The 19,779-nt window shown below is 39.5% G+C and overlaps 1 protein-coding gene across 1 annotated transcript; it reads right to left on the reverse strand.

Annotated features, from left to right (window-relative positions):
- Nucleotides 1-519: 519 nt before the first annotated feature.
- LOC145391894 (rab-like protein 3) lies at nt 520-19,461 on the reverse strand. Its single transcript, XM_080266392.1, has 5 exons — nt 19,261-19,461; nt 17,451-17,660; nt 15,693-15,847; nt 7,636-7,749; nt 520-869 (listed from the first exon to the last, which is right to left on the reverse strand). The coding sequence occupies exons 1-5, from the start codon at nt 19,316-19,318 to the stop codon at nt 675-677; spliced, it is 732 nt and encodes a 243-aa protein (XP_080122518.1). The 5' UTR covers nt 19,319-19,461; the 3' UTR covers nt 520-674.
- Nucleotides 19,462-19,779: the final 318 nt, after the last annotated feature.

The following is a 19,779-nucleotide window of genomic DNA, read 5'->3' on the forward strand; positions in this document are numbered from 1 at the left end:
ATAGCTCAATTGCGCTTGTATTAATGGTCATTAATGCCACTGACTACAAAAAAATCAGATGCAGAACACAGACTCAGCTGAGGCCCATCAAGCTGACGTCATTCATATTCATATACCCCTCATTATACTGTATGTTCATTATCTGAGAGACCACACTTTGGGGCCTATGTGCCTTTTTATTACTTTCCTTCCTTTCATACAGAACCCACACTCAGGTAGAGTATGAAAGGTTTTCAGAGGTATGATAGGTTTCTTTGTTTATTTTTCAGTATATAAAATACCTCACTTTCCAAAAACTGTTACAGAGTTCTGGTATAATGATACGTGATAAATTACTTATTTTAAGAAATACTGCAACACATATACCGTACCTGTAAAAGCACAAACAGTTCTACTAATGTATCTCCAATAATATTTCTCTGGAAAAATATTTAAAAATCTCAAAACCAAGAAAAAAAAATTAATGCACCAAAAACTGATAAGCACTGTAACCTCATAAAAAAAAAAAAAGGTCATTTACCATTGCAAAATATGCTTTATTACTGGAAAACAATGCAAACACTACATTCTAAACACCATCAAAGGAAATATTAACCTCTTTAATTCTTCACTGGAACACCGTGTTCTTGCTATTAACCTCCATTTCAATATGGACATCATCATGATATAGTTCACTAGCTCATACTTATAAAGGCTGAGCTGCTCTTTGGCCTCCTGTACATCGAGTTTTCACGTTCAAGGTAGGAGTAGCCGGACTCTGTCCTGGCAGTGGTTGTGGTTTGCTGTCGCTCGATGACCTTGTCAAAGAAACGTGACAGCTTGACTGCATTACTGGAGCCTGGTGCCAAGGATCGCTGGTCATGGGAATTCTGCCAGGGAGTTGTTAATAACTCTATTAAAAAAACAAGTCAGTGAATTTGCACCATTAACTACATCATCTGCATCTGTATTCTGCAACAGTGTGCAAGAGGTCCTGTCCAGGACTAAACCTTCTCTTTGGAGCAAAAGTGAAGCCAGAAAATACTTTTCCTCATGTTATCAAAGTACCTACCATAAAAGAATGTCTGTTGTGAGAACAATGCATGTGCAAGTTAAGGTGTTATACTCCCTTAGTAAAGTCTGTGTCCTAAGTCTGCAGAAATCATCATTAAATTGACATGGTGAAAACACAACCTAGCACAGGTGTTGACAATAAACATGTGAAATGTGACAATAAATTTGGTAACCTGCTAATCAATCATCACATTTGACCTGATGTTGAAGTACACAGAGTTAAAGTTCAAGATAACCCTCTAACTTTAATTTTTATTGCACATCTGAGACTTATTTTTCTAAATGATTTCAAGCATGCAATAATATTAATTGGGTAGTGTGATGAGTAAGGATGGAGATTTGGAGGGTGAAGTGCTTGAAAGGGTACAGCAGGGAAGAAAGGTTGCTGGTTCTTTGAAAGCAGTGATAAGAAGCAGGGAAGTGAGCATGGAAGTGAAAAAGTTACATGACAGTATTGTGATACCAACTCTAACGTATGTGAAGCTTGGACGTTGCTGGAAGGACACAAGTCAAGACTGAGAGAAGTGGAAATGAGTTATTTAAGAGAAGCCTGTGGAGTCACATGGAGAGAGAGGCTGACAAATGAGGATATAAAGGAGCGTTGTGGTGTGGATGTGGATGTGATAGGAAGCGTTAGGAGGAATACACTGAGGTGGTTTGGCCAAGTGGAGAGGATGGAGGGTGAAAGACTGATGAAGAGAGTGTATGTGAGTGCATTGGAGGGGGGAAGAGGGAGGGGGAGGCCGAGGATGAGATGGAGGGATGGGGTGGAGAGGTATATGAGAGAGAGGGGTGTGGGTTGGGAGCGGGGCAGTGAAATGGCAGGGGACAGGGCGACGTGGAGGCGATTTGTTTGTGGCCACCCCGAACAGGATTGAGGCGTCCGGCAATAGATAGATAGACATATAATAATAATAGTAATAATAATGATTATATAATAATAATAATAAAAATAATAATTATAATAATAACAATAATAATAATAATAATCCATCCCATCCATCCACTGCCAAACGCCATGTATCCCAGACGGGGTGGCCAAGGGCTTTAGAGTTAATTGTTTTACAGGGAGGGGCACTAATCCTCCACCAACCCCACTTGACAAAAATAATAATAATAATAATAATAATAATAACAATAATCATAATCTAAGTGGGGGCACCCACCAACCACTCTCTTGATGTAGTGCTGCTTTGGGTGCCTGCCCTTTCCTCTCTTCCTTCCCCTTCTGTCTTCCTTTCTTTCATTCTCTCCTCTTCCTTCTGCCTATGGGTGACTACACTGAATGACAAGCCAAATGGTTTCCTGTATGACCAGGAAGCTATTTGCTTTGCTGGGTGGTAACCATATAACCAAATTATGGCACCCGGGAGTTTGGTGGGTAATTAAGGTGCTCCAAACGGACTAAGCCTATGTAGGTTTACATCCATGGGGCGGTTGGGGGTTACTGCCCAGGTAATGCCACTCAGGGATGAGTGAGGCTGGTCACTCTCATCTTAACTGTAGGACCATCTTGCCTAGTCCAGGGCTCCAACATTCCTCATGGGGCAATGCAGGATTGGATGATGGATGGATAATAATCTGGTCTTTTGTTTCTCAATGTGCCAGTTTTTCCATAGGGAATTCACTAGTGCTCGACACAAACATAAATTTTTTTTAACAATTACAAAAATTCTGACATCTCTCATAAACAATACAAACTTTTTCAGTAAAAACTAAGAAAGTGGCAATAATTAAACACTATAATCATCTGTCCTAGTACCTCTCTCCAGGTCGTAGCATTTCGAAAACAGAGAGGCTTTCAACTCTATCTTAAAGGATTCAACAGAAGAGAATTGCCTCATGGACAATGGCAATATATTACATAATCTAGGGGCTCTATACACATAATAACGATCAGAAAAAGATGACTGGTGAAAGGCTCCAGGTTTGTCAAGATGCAAGGAATCATCTTCACTACATAACATCACACTGGCATGCCAATGGGAGTATTAACAATTCAGCAAGATACTTCATGGATGAGAATGGCAGTGCTTTTGTGGACATTTGTGCTGGGAGGGGGCTGGTGATAGCAAATACCTTCTTCAGGCACAAAATGATCCATAGGTATACGTGGCAACTGATGAGAAGGGTGGGTGGTGAACTGAATGAGCGGAAGGCAATGACTGATTGTGTGTGCGTGTGGATGAAAGGATGAGATAGTGAGTAATGGATGCAAGAGTATACAGAGGTTGGGGGAGTGGACTTTCAGACCACCACTTGGTGGTGGTCAGAATCAATGTCCAAAGGAAATGGAGAAACAGAAAAAGAAAAGGACAGGAGGAAGTGCTTCGTACAAGGAAGGTAGAAAAGTTACAAGAGGATGGAAAAAAAAGGCAGAATATAAGAGGGAAGTGGAGGAGTGACTGGGTTAATATAGATTGGAGCAGATGGGAGATGTGGAAGGTGTGTGCAAGATATTATGGGAGATGTGGAAGGTGTGTGCAAGATATTCACAAAAGAAATCTGTGCAGCTTGTGCGGTGGTGTGTGGGATGAAGAGAAGACGAATGGGGATGCAGGGAACAGCATGATGGACTGAAAAGGTGAGAGAGGCTGTGACACAAAAGAAGAATGCATACAGTGAGTGGATGAGAAACACGGGCATGGAACAAGTTGAGAAATGGAAGAGAGAGTTATATGTAGAGAGGAAGAGAGAGGTGAAAGATTTGTAAGAGAGAAAAAGAAGAGAGTGGATGAGGAATTTGGAAGGAACTTGGGTGTAAAGTGAAGGGAATGTAAGAAAATGTTCTGGAAAGAGGTAAAGAAAGTTAGACAGAATGCCAAAGAAGTTAGTATGGGGAGTGAAAGATAAAAACTGTAGATTACTGGTGGAGAAAGGAGAAAAAGTGGGCAGATGGAGAGAACACTTTAAGGAATTGTTGAACACAGAGAATGAAAGTAATGCAAGTATAAGTGGCTGGGAGAAGGAGGGATGTGAGAAGAGAGGAAAAAATCAGAAGGATGGAAGTTCTAGAAGCAATGTAGAAAGTTAAAATGGGGAAAGCCCCAAGAATTGATGGATTGTGTGGTGAAATGCTGAAGCATGGGAGAGAGATAGTAGTAGAATGGACGTGGAAGATGTGCAGGAAGGTAGAGTCCCGGAAGATTGTAAGTCAAGTATAATTTTTCCCCTGTACAAAGTAAAAAGGGAAATAGAAGTGTGTGGTAATCATAGGGGCATTTGTCTTTTTAGTGTAATAAGAAAAGTATATGGTAGGACACTGATTGACAGAGTTAGGGAAATTACAGAGGAATTAGCTTGAGAAGAACAGGGAGGCTTTTGGAAGGGAAGAGGTTGTGTAGATCAGATATTCATTCTTAGATCCTTAGTGGAAAAGTTTCTAGAGAAGGGAAAGAAGTTGTATGAGGCCTTCATGGATTAGGAGAAAGCATATGACAGTGTGGACAGACAAGGATTGTGGAAAGTATTGAGAATATATGGAGTAGATGGGAAGCTGTTGAAGGCCGTGAAGAGTATGTATGAGAGTGCTAAGGCTGCAGTGCATGTGGATAGTGAGCTGAGTGAATTTTTCTATTTGAAGGTTGGATTGAAAAAAGGATGTATCATATCTCCATAGCTGTTCAATCTGTAAATGGATGGGGTTATAAAAGAGATACAAAGTAGGGCAGTGGATGTTGGAGTGGCCCTAGTGAGATAGGGCAGTGTTTGGAAACTACCTGTACTGTTGTTTGTAGATGATACTGTGTTATTGAGTGAAGACAAAGGGGAGCTGCAAGGCTTGGTGGATGAGTTTGGGAGTGTGTGTAAGAAACGGAATCTAAAGGCGAATGTAGAGACAAGTAAAGTTATGGTCTTCGAGAGAAGTGAAGTCAGTGACTGTACAGTGAGGCTGGATGAGGAGGAAATGAAAAATGTGAGTGCATTTAAGTACTTGGGTTGTGTGATGAGTAAGGATGGAAGTTTGGAGGGTGATGTTCTTGAAAGGGTACAACAAAGAAGAAAGGCTGCTGGTTCCTTGAAAGCAGTGATAAGAAACAAGAAAGTGAGCATGGAAGTGAAACTGTTACTACATGACAGTACTGTGATACCAACTCTAATGTATGGAAGTGAAACTTGGACCAAGTTGGAGGGACAGAAGTCATGAGTGACAGCAGTGGAAAAAGAGTTATTTGACAGGAGCATGTGGAGTCACATGGAGAGACAGACTGACAAATGAGGAAGTAAAGGAGCATTGTGGTGTGGATGTGGATATGTTAGGATGCATTAGGAGAAACACACTGAGGTGGTTTGGCCACGTGGAGAGGATGGATAGTGAGAGACTGATGAGGAGAGTGTATGTGAGTCAGGTGGAGGGAGGGAGAGGAAGGGGGAGGCCAAGGATGAGATGGAGACATGGAGTGAAGAGGTATATGAGAGAAGGGGGTGTGAGCTGGGAGCAGGGCAATGAAATGGCAGGGGACAGGGTGACATGGAGAGGATTAGTTTGTGGCCACCCCTTACGGGATTAAGGTGTCTGGCAATAGAGATAGATAGATAGATAGAATGTATTAAGACAGTGTTTAAATTCAATTCTAGCCTTTACTGGTAACCAATGCATCTCAATTAGGAACGAGGTAGTCGAGGTTCTCAGGGGGAGACCAAAGATGAGCCGTGCTGTCCTGCTCAACGCAGACTGAATTTCTGTTAGTATAGTATTTGGAAGATGAATCCACAGTGAATTACAATAATCGACATGTGACAAGACCACTGCATGGACCAATGTTAAGAGGCAATGTCCATTCAGGAATTTTCTCACAGAGAACAGATTTCTAATATGCAAGTTACACCCTCTGACAACTTGATAAATAAGTTCTTGGTAAATTAACTCTGAATTAAAATAAACATCCAGATTTCGAACAGAACTGACTGGATGAAGCTGTGACACACCAATGTTCAAAGCCAGGTCATTACCAGTGTTGTCACCTTTCTGTTTCCTCTGATGATGATGATCTCAGTTTTACCATCACTCGGCTCAAGTTTCCTCCTAGCCATCCAAATCTTAATATCAGACTTAGAGATTCAATCTTAGTCTTGGTATTGTCCATATATGACATCTTAACATAGAGCTGGGTGTCATCAGCATAAAAATGGTAGGACACTTCATAAGCATCAAGTAAAGAAGATAAACTACTCATGTAGATTGTAAATACAATTGACCTAAAACTGATCCTTGAGGGACTCTGAACAGAAGGGAAGCAGAATCAGAGCTAGCGTAATCAACAACCACTCTTTGAGATCAGTCCGACAGATACGACTGAAGGAGCAAAAGAGCACTATCACAAATGCCATAAAAATACAGATCACCCAACAATAGTTTATAATCTACTGTATCAAAATCTGCAGATAGATCCAACAGAACTAGGAGTGAGGACATCCCACTACAGGTGTTTGCCACAAAGTCATTATGAATCCTTTTAATGCAGTTTCAGTTGAGTGGTATTTTCTGTATGCTGATTGAACATCAGGAACAACTCTGTTATGTTCCAGTAGTGGCAAGAGTTGATCAAGTATGGCCTGCTCACTAATCTTGGATAAGAAAGACAGGTTAGAGACAGGATGATAATTTGTCATGCTCTTGACATCAAGGCCAGGTTTCTTGATTATTGGCCTAAGCAAAGCACATTTCTCAGACTGCACAATATTACTTTCTAAGAGGCATCTATTTATTACATTGCAGATGAAGTCTATTGCGTGCTCGTGCACATCAGGCAGTTGTGACAAGTTATACGAATCGAGTGGACAAAATGTTTTGTTATGTTCTCTGATGTAACATTTGACTTCATTTATATCCAGTGGACGAAATGTTGAAAGCAAATAACCCCCTGTGCGCTGTGGTTGGAAGTCAACTGAGTACACTTCACTAGAAGTACAGTACTGCTGTCTAAATACAGCATTATCATTAGCAGTCCCATGAGACATGGGGGGGGGGGAATTTTACTTGCACTGCCTTCTTCAGGACATTATTTGTTTACTTGAGGAATCGATTCCAGTGATTTCACTGGCACTGAGAATCGGAATCATCAATTCCAATTTTATCGACTCTTGCCCAGCCCTACTACTTACACACTGTTCTAGTCAGTCTCTCATTCCCCAGCCTCTCCACATGGCTAAACCATACCAAGAGTATTTTTCTTAATGCTTTCATTCACATCCACATCAACACCACAATGCTCCTTCATTTCCGCATTTGTCAGTCTGTCTCTCCATGCAATTTCACATGCTCTCTCAAGTATAGTAACTCATTTCCACTGCTCTCATTCTTGACTTCTGTCCTTCCAACTAGGTCCAAACTTCACTCCCATATGTTAGAGTGGGGATTACAATACTATCATGCTACAAATTTTTTACCTCCATACTCATTTCCCTATTCCTTATCACCACTTTCAGTGAAGTTGCAGCCTTTCTTCCGCAGGGTATCCTTTCATAACCTACACTTCACCCTCTAAGCTTTTGCCTTTACTCTTCACATTACCTAAATACCAGAATGTCCTCACTAATCCTAATATTAAATAAGAAAATCTTGTCTGCAGCATAACTTACAACATAGATCTCATCTGCACCACATTCATCTGCCAGAGAACAGCTGCGCACACGGCCAGAGGTCCGGTACTCTGAGATCTGGTCCTGCTTTGTCCCAACCACGAACACCGGTAGCTGTAAGGTTTACCAAACATTAATAACAATCCCATCCACACATAATCTACAAACCTATTAAACGTACTCTGCACATGGTGAATTCTTTTGTGTTTTGGGAACAAATAATTTCTTGGTTTAACTATAAAACTAAACAATTTTTTTACAAGTTAGGGTATTGCATGAATAAGGACTTCCAGTAAAAAGTAATGTATTCAATATTGAAAGGACATTCATGGAACTGCCTTCAAAAAGCATTTGTTTCAAAAGGAAGAGAAAGAACAATGGATTAAAAGAATGAGGAGAAGGAAGGGACAAAAGAGGCTGATAATCACTATCAAAGTTATCACTGTGCTGATTAAGATCTCTGATGAGGTATCATATCATCTCCTTTAATCCATCCATCCATCCATCCATCATCCAATCCTACACTGCCCTATGAGGAGCGTAGGAGCCCGGGGCTAGGCAGTTGGTCCCGACATTTAAGATGAGAGTGAATCAGATACAGTATTTGTCCTGTAGCAGCTTATTTAATGTTGCCCAGTGGCAGAAATACACAACGTGCCAGCTCTACATCCTTTCCACAGCATTTTTTCATGACTAGTGCCATATTCCAGTGTTAATCTAATGTTAAAACTCAGTCTTCAAGATTGGGCGATGGCCATTTTAAGCCAAAGTTAGAGTAAAAAGGATATAAAGATACAGTAATCTCCTTAAGCAACAGTCAAACAGTTTCTGAGCGTGGTGTGTTCATTAATCTTTACAGCCTGGGATATCTTTCCAAGGCTAAATAAGATTCTCTGATTTAGGAAAAAAAAAAAAAAAATGATATGCCATATACCAATACTTCATGACCCTCAATGCTAAGCATAATTCTTGCATCGTGAATGGGCAGAATGTGTTGCTTTATTTCAACACATTTCATGAGAATAGCAGCCTTTATCAGTATCTTACTGCACCTGACTTGGAAGTGGAAATTAATTTTTAATACTGTATTGTTCTATTTAAATCTAGGTTCTACACAGTCAAACTGGCAACACTTGTATCTATACACTATTTTTACCTTGCCACGTCCACTCCGTGCTTGTCTGAACTAATGAGGTAAGTACTGTATATTGAAGAAACAATTGATTTTTCTCAAAACTATCAGTCTAACTCTAATTATCACAAGAATAAATGGGGTGGATAAATTTTACTGTGTTTTAGGGGGAACCATAGACACGCATCTTACAAGTAAATAAATGCTGCTGACTCCTTATGCACAAATCTATAAATCAATTGTATAATATACTTGTTAACATATTATCAAGAAAACAAGTTCCTTATAATGTGACAAGTTTTTCTTCTTTTTCAATCAATTAGATGGGAGGTTTCATGATGTACACTGGTCAAAAAGTTCATCTGAACAACTGGGTATGATTGACTTCTGAATGAGTGCTATAGCTTTTGTTGTCTAAGTATGGCTGGTATATAATGTTGTGAAGTGCACTGTGAAATAACTCAGTAACAATCTATAGAGCTTATTCATATACTGTATATATACTTGTTCTTTTCCTGTATCGGCTCAGACATGGTACTCCATTCCTGACGATCATGTAATCCTACTTGCAACTAACTTTCACATATCACCATTCATCGATCATCCAATCCTAATTCGCCTCATGAGGAGCATAGGAGCCCAGGGCTAGGCAAGTTGGTCCTGACATTTAAGATGAGAGGGACCAACCTCACTCATCCCTGAGTGGCATTACGTGAGCAATAACCCCGACTACCCCTTGGATATAAACCTTCACCAGCTCAATCCGACTGGAGTACTGTAATTACCCACAAAACCACCAGGCGCCACCACTTTAGTCTAATATTTGCCACCATACTGAATTTACATATGGACTGTCTCACCCTGCACTGGTGTAATGGTAGGCTACTAGTGGGTGTAGTTTTATGACACGCTGATAGGTCTAGTGAAATATCAGTAAATTCCACTTTGGATAAATTCAAATTATTAAGCTGTTCCCTGCTCCTGTCTGTGATAGAGATTTTGTTTTTTCAGACAGCAGATGACCCTCTAAATACCTACCTGTCATCTCTCCCCTTACAATTTAAAGCCATATAATTTCTTATATTATATTGTAGTCAAAAGGTAGTTCTCACATTTCATTTTTTGTCATATTGCAAGACTCCAATCCTCATACCCCTGGCAAATTTGTGCTTTGCTTGTGTGACAATTACAACTTTATGTAAAGGAAAACAACAAAAAATCTTGTGGGGCTTCTTGCCAAGTTGGAAGGGGTGAGGAGGACAGAGGAAAAATTATCCGGTGAAAACGCATGGGAAGTATTTTGGGGGGCAAGGGACAATTCCAAACACATAAACGCATGACTGACAAGAAAAACACCCAAACATTCCTCTATATAATGACAAACAACTGTTGTGTTTACAATTAAGGTCTCTATTACAGTTTCACATGTGACATGGCTGGTCTTGTGAACAGACCAAAAATCAAATGTGGGGCCTTTTTGCCACAGACTGTTTGCATCCCACCACAACAGCAGATCATAACTGACAAAAGCACCCAAACATTCCCCAACTACTACACACAACTGTCAGCTTAAACACCCAGGTGGGATAAAGAGACTGCCTACATCACATTCTAAACATTCCCGTTATAATGTACTTAGTCCCAAAATCGGTGTTAGCAGTGTGGGCATGTCATTTTTATATTTCCATCCATCCATCCATCATCCAACCCTATGTCGTCCCATAAGGAACGTAGGAACCCAGGGCTAGGCAAGTTGGTCCTGATTTTTAAGATGAGAGTGACAAGCCTCACTCATCCCTAAGTGGCATTACGTGAGCAATAAACCCCAACCACCCCTTGGATATAAACCTACACAGGCTCAATCCAATTGGAGCACCTTAATTACCCATTAAACCACCTAAGTAATTAAATGCAGGAACGACAATCTGGTTCTGGTGCACCTGTAATACCACTGCTGTATTTTGCTTATTACATGAGCCAATGTACATTTTGGGGGTTGAATTTCAAAGAAAAAATAAACTGATTACTGTCTGCCACACTAGCAATGTAAGCACCATTCACGTGCTGTTGAGATTAGTGTAACATATTCTATTCATACATATTACACACATTAGTTGTATATGTAAGAGAATGTATTTTAGGTGCCTACATGACTGAATCTGCTAATACTATATACTGTATTGGCTTGAACAGGCCTGTAGTCTGTACACATGGTATATTTACGGACATCACTGTCAGTATATCTTCCACAAGTTCAATTCACTTGAAAAAATACAGATTTGTTCTGTGGTAGGTGGGGGCGCTCACCATCCACTCATTCGATGTAGTGCTCCTCTCAGGTGTCTGCCCTTTCTTCTCTTCCTTCCTTCTTTCCTTCCATTCTCTTCTGTCTTTCCTTCATTTTTTCCTGGTCCTTCTGCCTACGGGTGACTTTACACTCCCTCTTCTGTCTTTCTTTCCTTCATTCTTTCCTTTTCCTTCTGCCTGTGAGTGACTCTACACTAAGTGACAAGCCAAATGGTTTCCTGTACACCAGGAAACCATTTACTACGCTGGGCGGTAACCATATAACCAAATTTTGGCACCTGGTGGTTTAGTGGGTAATTATTGTGCTCCAGTCGGCTTGAGCCGGTGAAGGTTTATATCCAAGGGATGGTTGGGCCTAATTGCTTATGTAATGCCACTCAGGGATGAGTGAGGCTGGTCACTCTCATCTTAAATGTCGAGACCAACTGCCTAGCCCCGGGCTCCTATGCTCCTCATGAAGCAATGTAGGATTGGATATGATGATGAATTATGATAAAGAGGGAGTGTTGAATACATCTTTTGCCCAATACAGAACCCTAAATTCATTTCACTTCTCAGCACAAATATTTTGAAACATTTTTGAGGGGAGATACACATTAACATTCAGAAATTTCTTGTGGTATGGTCTTTCACCCCATCTATTTACTTTTCTTAAGTATAACCTACTACTGTAAGGCACCTGTGGCCCTATTTTTCTGAGGGGTTTGAAGCTGTAATTGCATCACCTCCATTGTTAATCCATACTGTGTTCTTTTACCTCCCACTCACCTCCTCACATTTATATCGCTCTTATTCTACCTCCTTAGATATACACTATGTGAGTTCTTTTTAATCAATCAATGAAAAAGCTACATATGTGCATGCACAAAGCTAACTAAGTAGCAAGAATGATTTTAATACTGTACATATACTGTACATGAGACACCCAATGCTCTGCCACCCATAGTTCACAATAGCTTCATTTCATGCCCCCATAAATACTGTATACTATTCCATTAAGAAATCCAGGATTAGATCAGGATCAATCAACAGACAGTTCTTAGCATAAAACTTCTCAATACACTTTGACAAGATTAACAAGCCTTCTATACTCCTGACTCTACCTAAAACATCATAATCATCATCATCATCCGGACCTACTTTCCCACCCTAGGGCAGGGTGAGGAGTAGCAAAATCCAGACAGCATAAGTTTGCCCAATCCAATGGACCACGCTTCCATTCATTCATCATTCAAGCCCCCAGAATCCTGGTTCTATCTGATATGCCAAAAACATTCACCACATTCTGTAGCTTCACACTGACGTATCCAATAGAGTCAATCTGGACGCTGTCACGTTAAAAAGGGATGCCATATCCCTGATCGACCACTACTTCTCACAACATTCATCCAGCCAGCTTGATCTCGTCAGTCCCCTAGCCTCAACAACTTCCATACCTCTCTTCCTCACACACTCATCGATCATATCCCTCCACCTTCTCCTTGGCCTACCTCGCCTCCTCCCTCCTTCAAGTTCGCTCAGATATACCTTTTTCACCACCCTATTGTTATCCACTCTCTCCACATGACCATACCATCTCAGTATTCTCTCCAGTTCTGGTGTCCACAGACCTCCTCACTCCACATCTTTCGTGAATCACATTATTTCATATCCTACCCACTCTCTGTACTCCACATACATTCCTCAGCAGTCCCATCTCCTCTGCACTCACTCTTGACTTTTCATTTTCATGCTACATCATAGTCTCACATCCATATGTTAAAGTTGGCACTAACACTCCTTCATGTAAGCCTCGTGCAGCTGCAACACTCAAGCCTCTGTTTCTTATCAAGGCCTTCATAGCACCAGCTTTCCTTCCTTGTGTCACTCTACTTTCAACTTCTTTTGCACATTTTCCTCTCTCTTCTGTCACTGTACCCGGGTGTCCGAACTCTCTCACCAATTCCAGTCTCTCTCCATTCACTGTAACATCACACTGGGAGCCACCCTCTCTCTCAATAACCATCACTTTACTCTTTTCTACATTTACTCTCAAGGCACGATGCTCACAGACATCAGCAAAATTGCACTACCAAGTTCCTGTCCGGTATTTGCAAGTAGCACTGCATCATGCGCATACAACAAATTTGAGATATTCCATCAATTGCCATTCATTACCAACGCCATCCCTCTCTCCATTTCTCGTGTTTTTACTTCTCTCATCACCCCATCCATAAATATATATATTAAACAACCACAGGGACATCACACAACCTTGTCGCATGCCCACACCAATCGTGAACCATTCAATTAGATGCCCATTTACCCTTACACATGCTCACTACCATCATAAAAACTCTTCACAGCACCTAGCACCTTACCACCTACGCAGTTCTTCTCTGTCTACTTTGTCGTATGTTTTTTCCAGATCCATGAATGCCATAAACACCTTATAGTCCTTCTCACAACCCTTCTCCTCTATCTGTCTTACTGCAAATATGTGATCCACACATCCTCTACCTAGAATACACAGCACTAAAATACTATGAAATCTTCAAACTAAGTTGTTAATGCATTTTGAAAAGACATTCAGCAATGTAAATAAGTTTTCCAAGCAAGACTGGAGACATGTTTGCCTTGAAATATAAAAATTGGGAAAAAGATATCAGGTAAAAGTCAGATGAAAACCTATCATGGTTTGCACCATAAAGAGTTTAGTTTAACTGAAATTTCTGGTCTTCTTTTCTTATGGCATCTATGGACTTAGAAACTGTTCTTTGCCCAATAAAGTAGAAGCCAGCCTTTACATCCAGTCAGTTTAATTATCTCATTAATTCTACTGACTAGATTATTGTGGCACAAAACTCTGACAAAGCACTGCAGAAAATAATGGATCCGAAACTCTTTCAGTACAAGAAGCCTTCTTCAAAGTGAATAAAATATAAAGATGTCAAGATACTGAAAAGGTCAATGGAGAACAATGTTAACTCCTAGACTATGAGAGGTGTTCCCTATGTTGATTCAAATTATGTGATGGAAGCAAGGGAAAAAAAAAATGAAGTTATCATAATGAAGGGAACAGATATGGACATTACTGGTCACACAACAGGATGAGAACATTTCACTTTACTATATATTTTCTACCTCCAGGCAATTTTAGATGTTAGGACAGACTTTACAAATGGGGGAGTTAGATATATCCTCCAAATACATCTTTACCATCTGTAGAAGAGATCTGTCCTCAGCTGAATGAAAAGATCTGCATCAGGCAAAATACAGTAATTTAAATAATTAGTCATCACTGTGAAGGGCTTGATGATTTTCCCCTGACGCAGATAAGATACACTAACTGTCTGCCAACACAAATCTAATCCCACTGCAGTGTACACTCGCCCCAGAAAGTATCGGTGCACTGTGGGTCCGTTGCCATCCGGAATGATTTGACCATGTGGCAGTGACAGCCCGTTAATACCCGTATAAATTGTAACATTTACGGTCATTCCCTACTCATTATGAAGGACACAAGAGGTAGCTGATATACCAGTCATCTATCGTTTGGGATGCCTGCATGTTGGAGAACAGAACAGCAATTTCCAGTTTCCTCTGGTCCCTGTGTCATAATAGTTAACACATATTCTGCACCAATACTTTTTGGAGCGAGTGTACAGCAACTCCAATGCTCAATCTATCTATCTATAGCCAGATACCTTAATCCTGTAAGGGGTGGCCACAAACATACTGCCTCATGTTGCCCTGTTCCCTACAATTTTGCTGACCTCCCCCCAGCTTACATCTTCCCCTCACATATACCATTCTACTCCATCCCATCATCTCATCCTTGGTCTCCCCCTCCCTCGCCCCCCCTTCCACCTCATATACACTCTCCTAGACAGTCTCTCACTCTCCATCCTCTCCCTTGTGTAATGAAAAAAAATTAAAAGCACACCACATGCTAACGATAACCCTTTCTCCTCAAGGATATTTATCTGAGTGGTACACAATCATCTAGCATTCACAAGTAGAGAATACAAAAAAAAAATGTCAGCATGCCCAAAAGGTAAACTATGATTGTAGCCCATACACAAAGAAAGGTCTGCTTAAGCTGAATAAATCTGCTTGCTGATAACAAGAAAAACATAAAGATGGCATCATACTTTGAGGACTGAGTTTTCAAAGGAGATCCCCAACTTACTTCAGGGTTCTGTTTGAGATGGCAGAATGTAACTTAAATACTGAACACATAAATAAATTTATAAAACAATGCAAAAACAATCCTAGATATAATATTGTATGTATAGATATGATCAAAGTTACTATATGGCAATATGTAAAAATGAGTAAAGATGACCAAGGAAACTCCTATGTATCATAAAATTGTATACATTTTTGTATTCAAAACACTTTTCATAAAATTAATATTAGGTAAGTCAGATGAATATAAGTTCAAGATCCCCTATAAAGTACTCTATTTACAAAAAGAAGCTACATACTACCGAATAAAGTAGCAGCATGCAGACTACAAATTCAAACACCAACAAAGTCTAGCTTACCCCACGAAGAACACACAATCCCAGCTTCCCGGGAGCAAGTGCTTAAAAAAAGAACTGTGTGGAATAGCTACCTTTTTCAAACCATATACCTGAGAAAACCCTCCAAACTGCTCAGCATCAAAGTCATCAACAAGGGGTGTCCGAGCCTTAGCGCTGCTGCCTTCTTTCAACAGTACCTCTGTCAACCACCGTCGAAGATTCAGCTGAGACTTTCTGTTTGTCAGATCATGTACCAACACAATACCTGCAAATAAAGCTGTGCATAAATGTTTATTCTGCTTATACCTACGTGAATTCTCCAGGTGAGTGCAAAATGAGCCATGTTGAAGAAGACTGGTCTTTCATGTTTAAAAAAAATAATAATTAAAAAAAAAAAAAAAAATACAGATTGGTACAACATACCAGTAGATCCACACAACCTTAGCTATTCATGCGATCAATACAGTATAGGGGGTTGACATACACTTTGATGAAAGAATAATATTTCTCCTCTAATGACAGAGTGAAAAGTTAAGGTCCCTGTGGTTAATGTCAAACCACCATCTACTTTCTTGGAGATACACAAACATCTATTTTACACTGGCCATTTTTGCACTTGACTTGGGAATTATACAGGATAGCAGACTCAAGATTCTATTTGCCAGCAATACCACTGAAGTTAAGATGCCCAAACACATGAAGCCCTTACAGTAAAGGATGTCATTCCTAGATTTAAAAGATTTTACCCACAGCAAGAACAAAACAGAAGAGATACTCTTTAGCTGAAGCAATTATTGAAGTTGGTTCTGATCCATTTTAGCCCACAGACATCTCTCAAACCGAATAAAATTGTTCAGCGCTTGCCAAAATGAAATAAAACGTTCCTCAAACTGAAGGGGTTAAAATGACAGGGAAACACAAAAATATCATCATAATGTGACAGACTCATCAATAACAGCCATTACACTGAACTCATCATACTGTAGTTTAACTTGATCAACTGTACAATGGGTTTTAACTGTAGCTATGTCTAACTAAAAGTGAGCATTATGCCTTTTACGCATGTTTACTTATGATAACCATTCTCATCATTTCCAACCTAGACTCAACTCTCTCCTGTGAGATGGGATGAGGTTGGAGTTAATTGTGTGGTCCAAAATTATACAGTACATACAAAATCATTACCAGTATTACCTATCACAGCTACAGTATATACCCTTCTCATTAACCTTCTTCTGCACTGTTTTACACTAATATACTTATGTATATGAACCTATATACAGCACAGTACACAGCAAACTCCCCAGTCAAGGCAGACACTGGTACATAAGTGTCACCAGAAGCTCAATCCTATGGTTAGATATGTCTTGGCTACGGATGAGTTCCCACAGAGCAGCACCAGATGAGTTCTAGCCAGCTTACGGCAAACACAACTGCCCAGCCTGGTGATTCTACAGATCTGAACTTCAAAACGAAACATCAGGAAAATGTCCAGATATTATCAAATGCCTCCAAATTAAATCCTCATATAGAAACAAAGGAAGAGGAAGTATGAAAGTATGAGAACTATTAAATGGCATGCTCTAGGAAATGAGCCAAATAATCATTCACTTGACAAAAGATATCCCTGAAGTGGAATTACTTTCGTATGGCCATGTCATTAAATTGATGATGACTTTGTGATGATTAAATGTTCTACATACATAGTCCACTTTAACTTGGAAACAGACTATTTTACACAGATAATTTAGCTGCTACTCGGTACTTTGCCTTCCTGTTACAAAAACACACAAAAACAATGTACATACTATACACCAAAAATGGTACACATTTAATGGTTAAGCAGCAAAAACATAGTATCATCATACCATGTACTGAGTTGTAGAATACATGTCTGGCATTTTTATGAGAGTTGCTGCCCCCTACATCCCACATCTCAATGAAGTATGGCTTTTGGCTTGGTGTTCCTTCTCTAAACTCATGGACTTTGACTTCTACGTTGCAACCAATGGTCCATGATGCATTGCTCAGGGCTTCCCCATGGCATATGAGGTGAACTAGGGAAGACTTTCCAACACCTGAAAAAAAAAAAAAACATGGATAAGTCTGTGTTTTTTAACCCAGCCTAATTCATTTATACACGTTAAGTTATTGTAAAAACATTCTTAAGAAGTAAAATATCAAGTACAATACAAAGATAAGTTAAAAGAAAAAGATAAATACTGATATCTTCAAACCAATGTTAGATGCATTACTGGCTGGATGTACAGAAAACTACTGAAAATTTACTGCACCATGGCTAAACATCTTCAGCTTAAGTTGAAAACAGCAGTAATCTCTGAGTTTGGACTGGAGGCTTCTGGAAATATATGTACAACCTATTTACTAACACATAATTTGGCTTAGTTTTTTTTCTAACACTTTAAGGGATTATTGTACCCAAAGCTCGATCCAGATCCCTATTTTCTTCACAGTTTCATCTTTTTTAACTCCATATTTTCCCCGCTTGTCAAAGTCCTGCCCATTATTCACAAAATTAACATTGTTGAGGAATTGTTCCAAATAGGAAAATATTAATAGATAAATGTACAGTTTAGTTTAAGCAGCAGAAACACCTTACCAATTCACTTCTGATTCTTCCAGTTTTTCCTTTTTATCCGATTATATTTTGGGTGGTAAATTACTGCTCCATGATTAGGTTTTCCTGTTGCATTTACCCATTTGCTGGTTTCCCGACAAGTGTTGTTTCTTAGGCGTAAAGGCAGACACTTACTAAAAGCAACTCAAATTTACCGAAACTCATTTGCTTTACCATGCTGCCGAGTTTGGTTGTTACCGTAAGTTAGGTTAATATTAAGTAAGGTTAGACTGTTAGGTTAAGTTAGATTACACTGTTTTGCTAGGTTTTTATTAGCTGCTTTACATTAGGTTGCATTTGGTTAGAGTGGTCAGGCAAGGCTTGATACTGAATCTGTAGGGTTAGGTTAGTAGTAATAAATTTAAGTAAATTTCAGTAGGTTTTAGTAAGTCTGCCATTACGCCTGAGAAACAAACACGTCTGGAACTTGAATGAATATTGATAAAATCCATAAGAAAATAATATCAATGGGAAATAATCATATACCACCACAAAAATTATTTTAAAATTTTAGAAAACTGGGAAGAATAATCAAATTGGTAAGGTATTACCAATGCTTCAACCAGAACGTTTACCTCTTTAATGTTACTGAAAGTAGATTATCTTACACATACATTAAGCCAATACTCTAACAAATTATTATACATAGGTACATTACATAAAATTACAAAAATGAAAACTAGCACTACAACCAAACCATGAAATGTTTAAGGGGAAGTCATCATTCTGTGGCCACCCTAGTAATAATACTTCTGGCTACTCTGATCCACGTTCATATGATACAGGAATCATGTGGACTGTAGGCTCACGCTGTCCTCCTCTAGCTTTCCACCTCTCCCTTTCAGAGAATAGGAAGTGTGTTAAGGGATGTATATGACTGCCCTGTTATCTCGGTGACACCACATTAAGACTACACAGTACCCAAAATATGATAGCTGCAATAAAAAATAAAAAAATAAAAGATATCCATTATTGCCGTGTGAATACCGTACAATATTTACCTGGACCCAAACCGTTATTGTATACTATTCTTCACTCACCAGAATCACCGACTACAAGTATTTTCACTTTATTCATGGCATTAGCGTGATTTGCCATTGGGAATCCTTTGGTCAAGACTCAACTTTTCATGTGTATAATTCCCTCATCTACGTACAGTACATTCAGCATCACTTGACTATACTGAAAAGTTCCTCATAACAAATTATATCAAGTAATATCCGAGGTCTGATACCACTAAAAAAAATGTAGACTCAGCACAACAGGCAGGGGTGAAGGACAGAGGTTTGTTTACATCCACGACGTACAATCTTCGCCTTGGGATGTATCTGCTGCATCACTTCCTGTATTCCTGTTTACATATATTTCACCGTTGCTCTGTTGATGCAATGTTCTTGACCAAAAAGAAAGTGAATTATTGAGTAGGCGCTATTCATTACACAAAATAATATACACCAAGACTGTACTTCGTTCGCCCTCAACTGCTTATGGGCGCTCTATCACATCTTCCTTGCGGATAATTACATACTGCACATAAGTCTTGCATGGCAGGGATAATA

This window comes from Coenobita brevimanus, chromosome 20, assembly GCF_032717465.1.
Source record: "Coenobita brevimanus isolate Jiangsu-jjx chromosome 20, ASM3271746v2, whole genome shotgun sequence".
NCBI lineage: Eukaryota > Metazoa > Arthropoda > Malacostraca > Decapoda > Coenobitidae > Coenobita > Coenobita brevimanus.

What these genes read in the sequence shown, in the direction of transcription:
- LOC145391894 (XM_080266392.1), bottom strand. Translation starts at nt 19,318, where the DNA reads ATGGCAAATCACGCTAATGCCATGAATAAAGTGAAAATACTTGTAGTC. An exon ending in AGTTTGGAGGGTTTTCTCAG is followed by an intron (nt 7,750 to 15,692) that starts GTATATGGTTTG and finishes TAAACCTTACAG; the next exon opens with CTACCGGTGTTCGTGGTTGG. An exon ending in GTGCAGATGAGATCTATGTT is followed by an intron (nt 870 to 7,635) that starts GTAAGTTATGCT and finishes ACTCCCTGGCAG; the next exon opens with AATTCCCATGACCAGCGATC.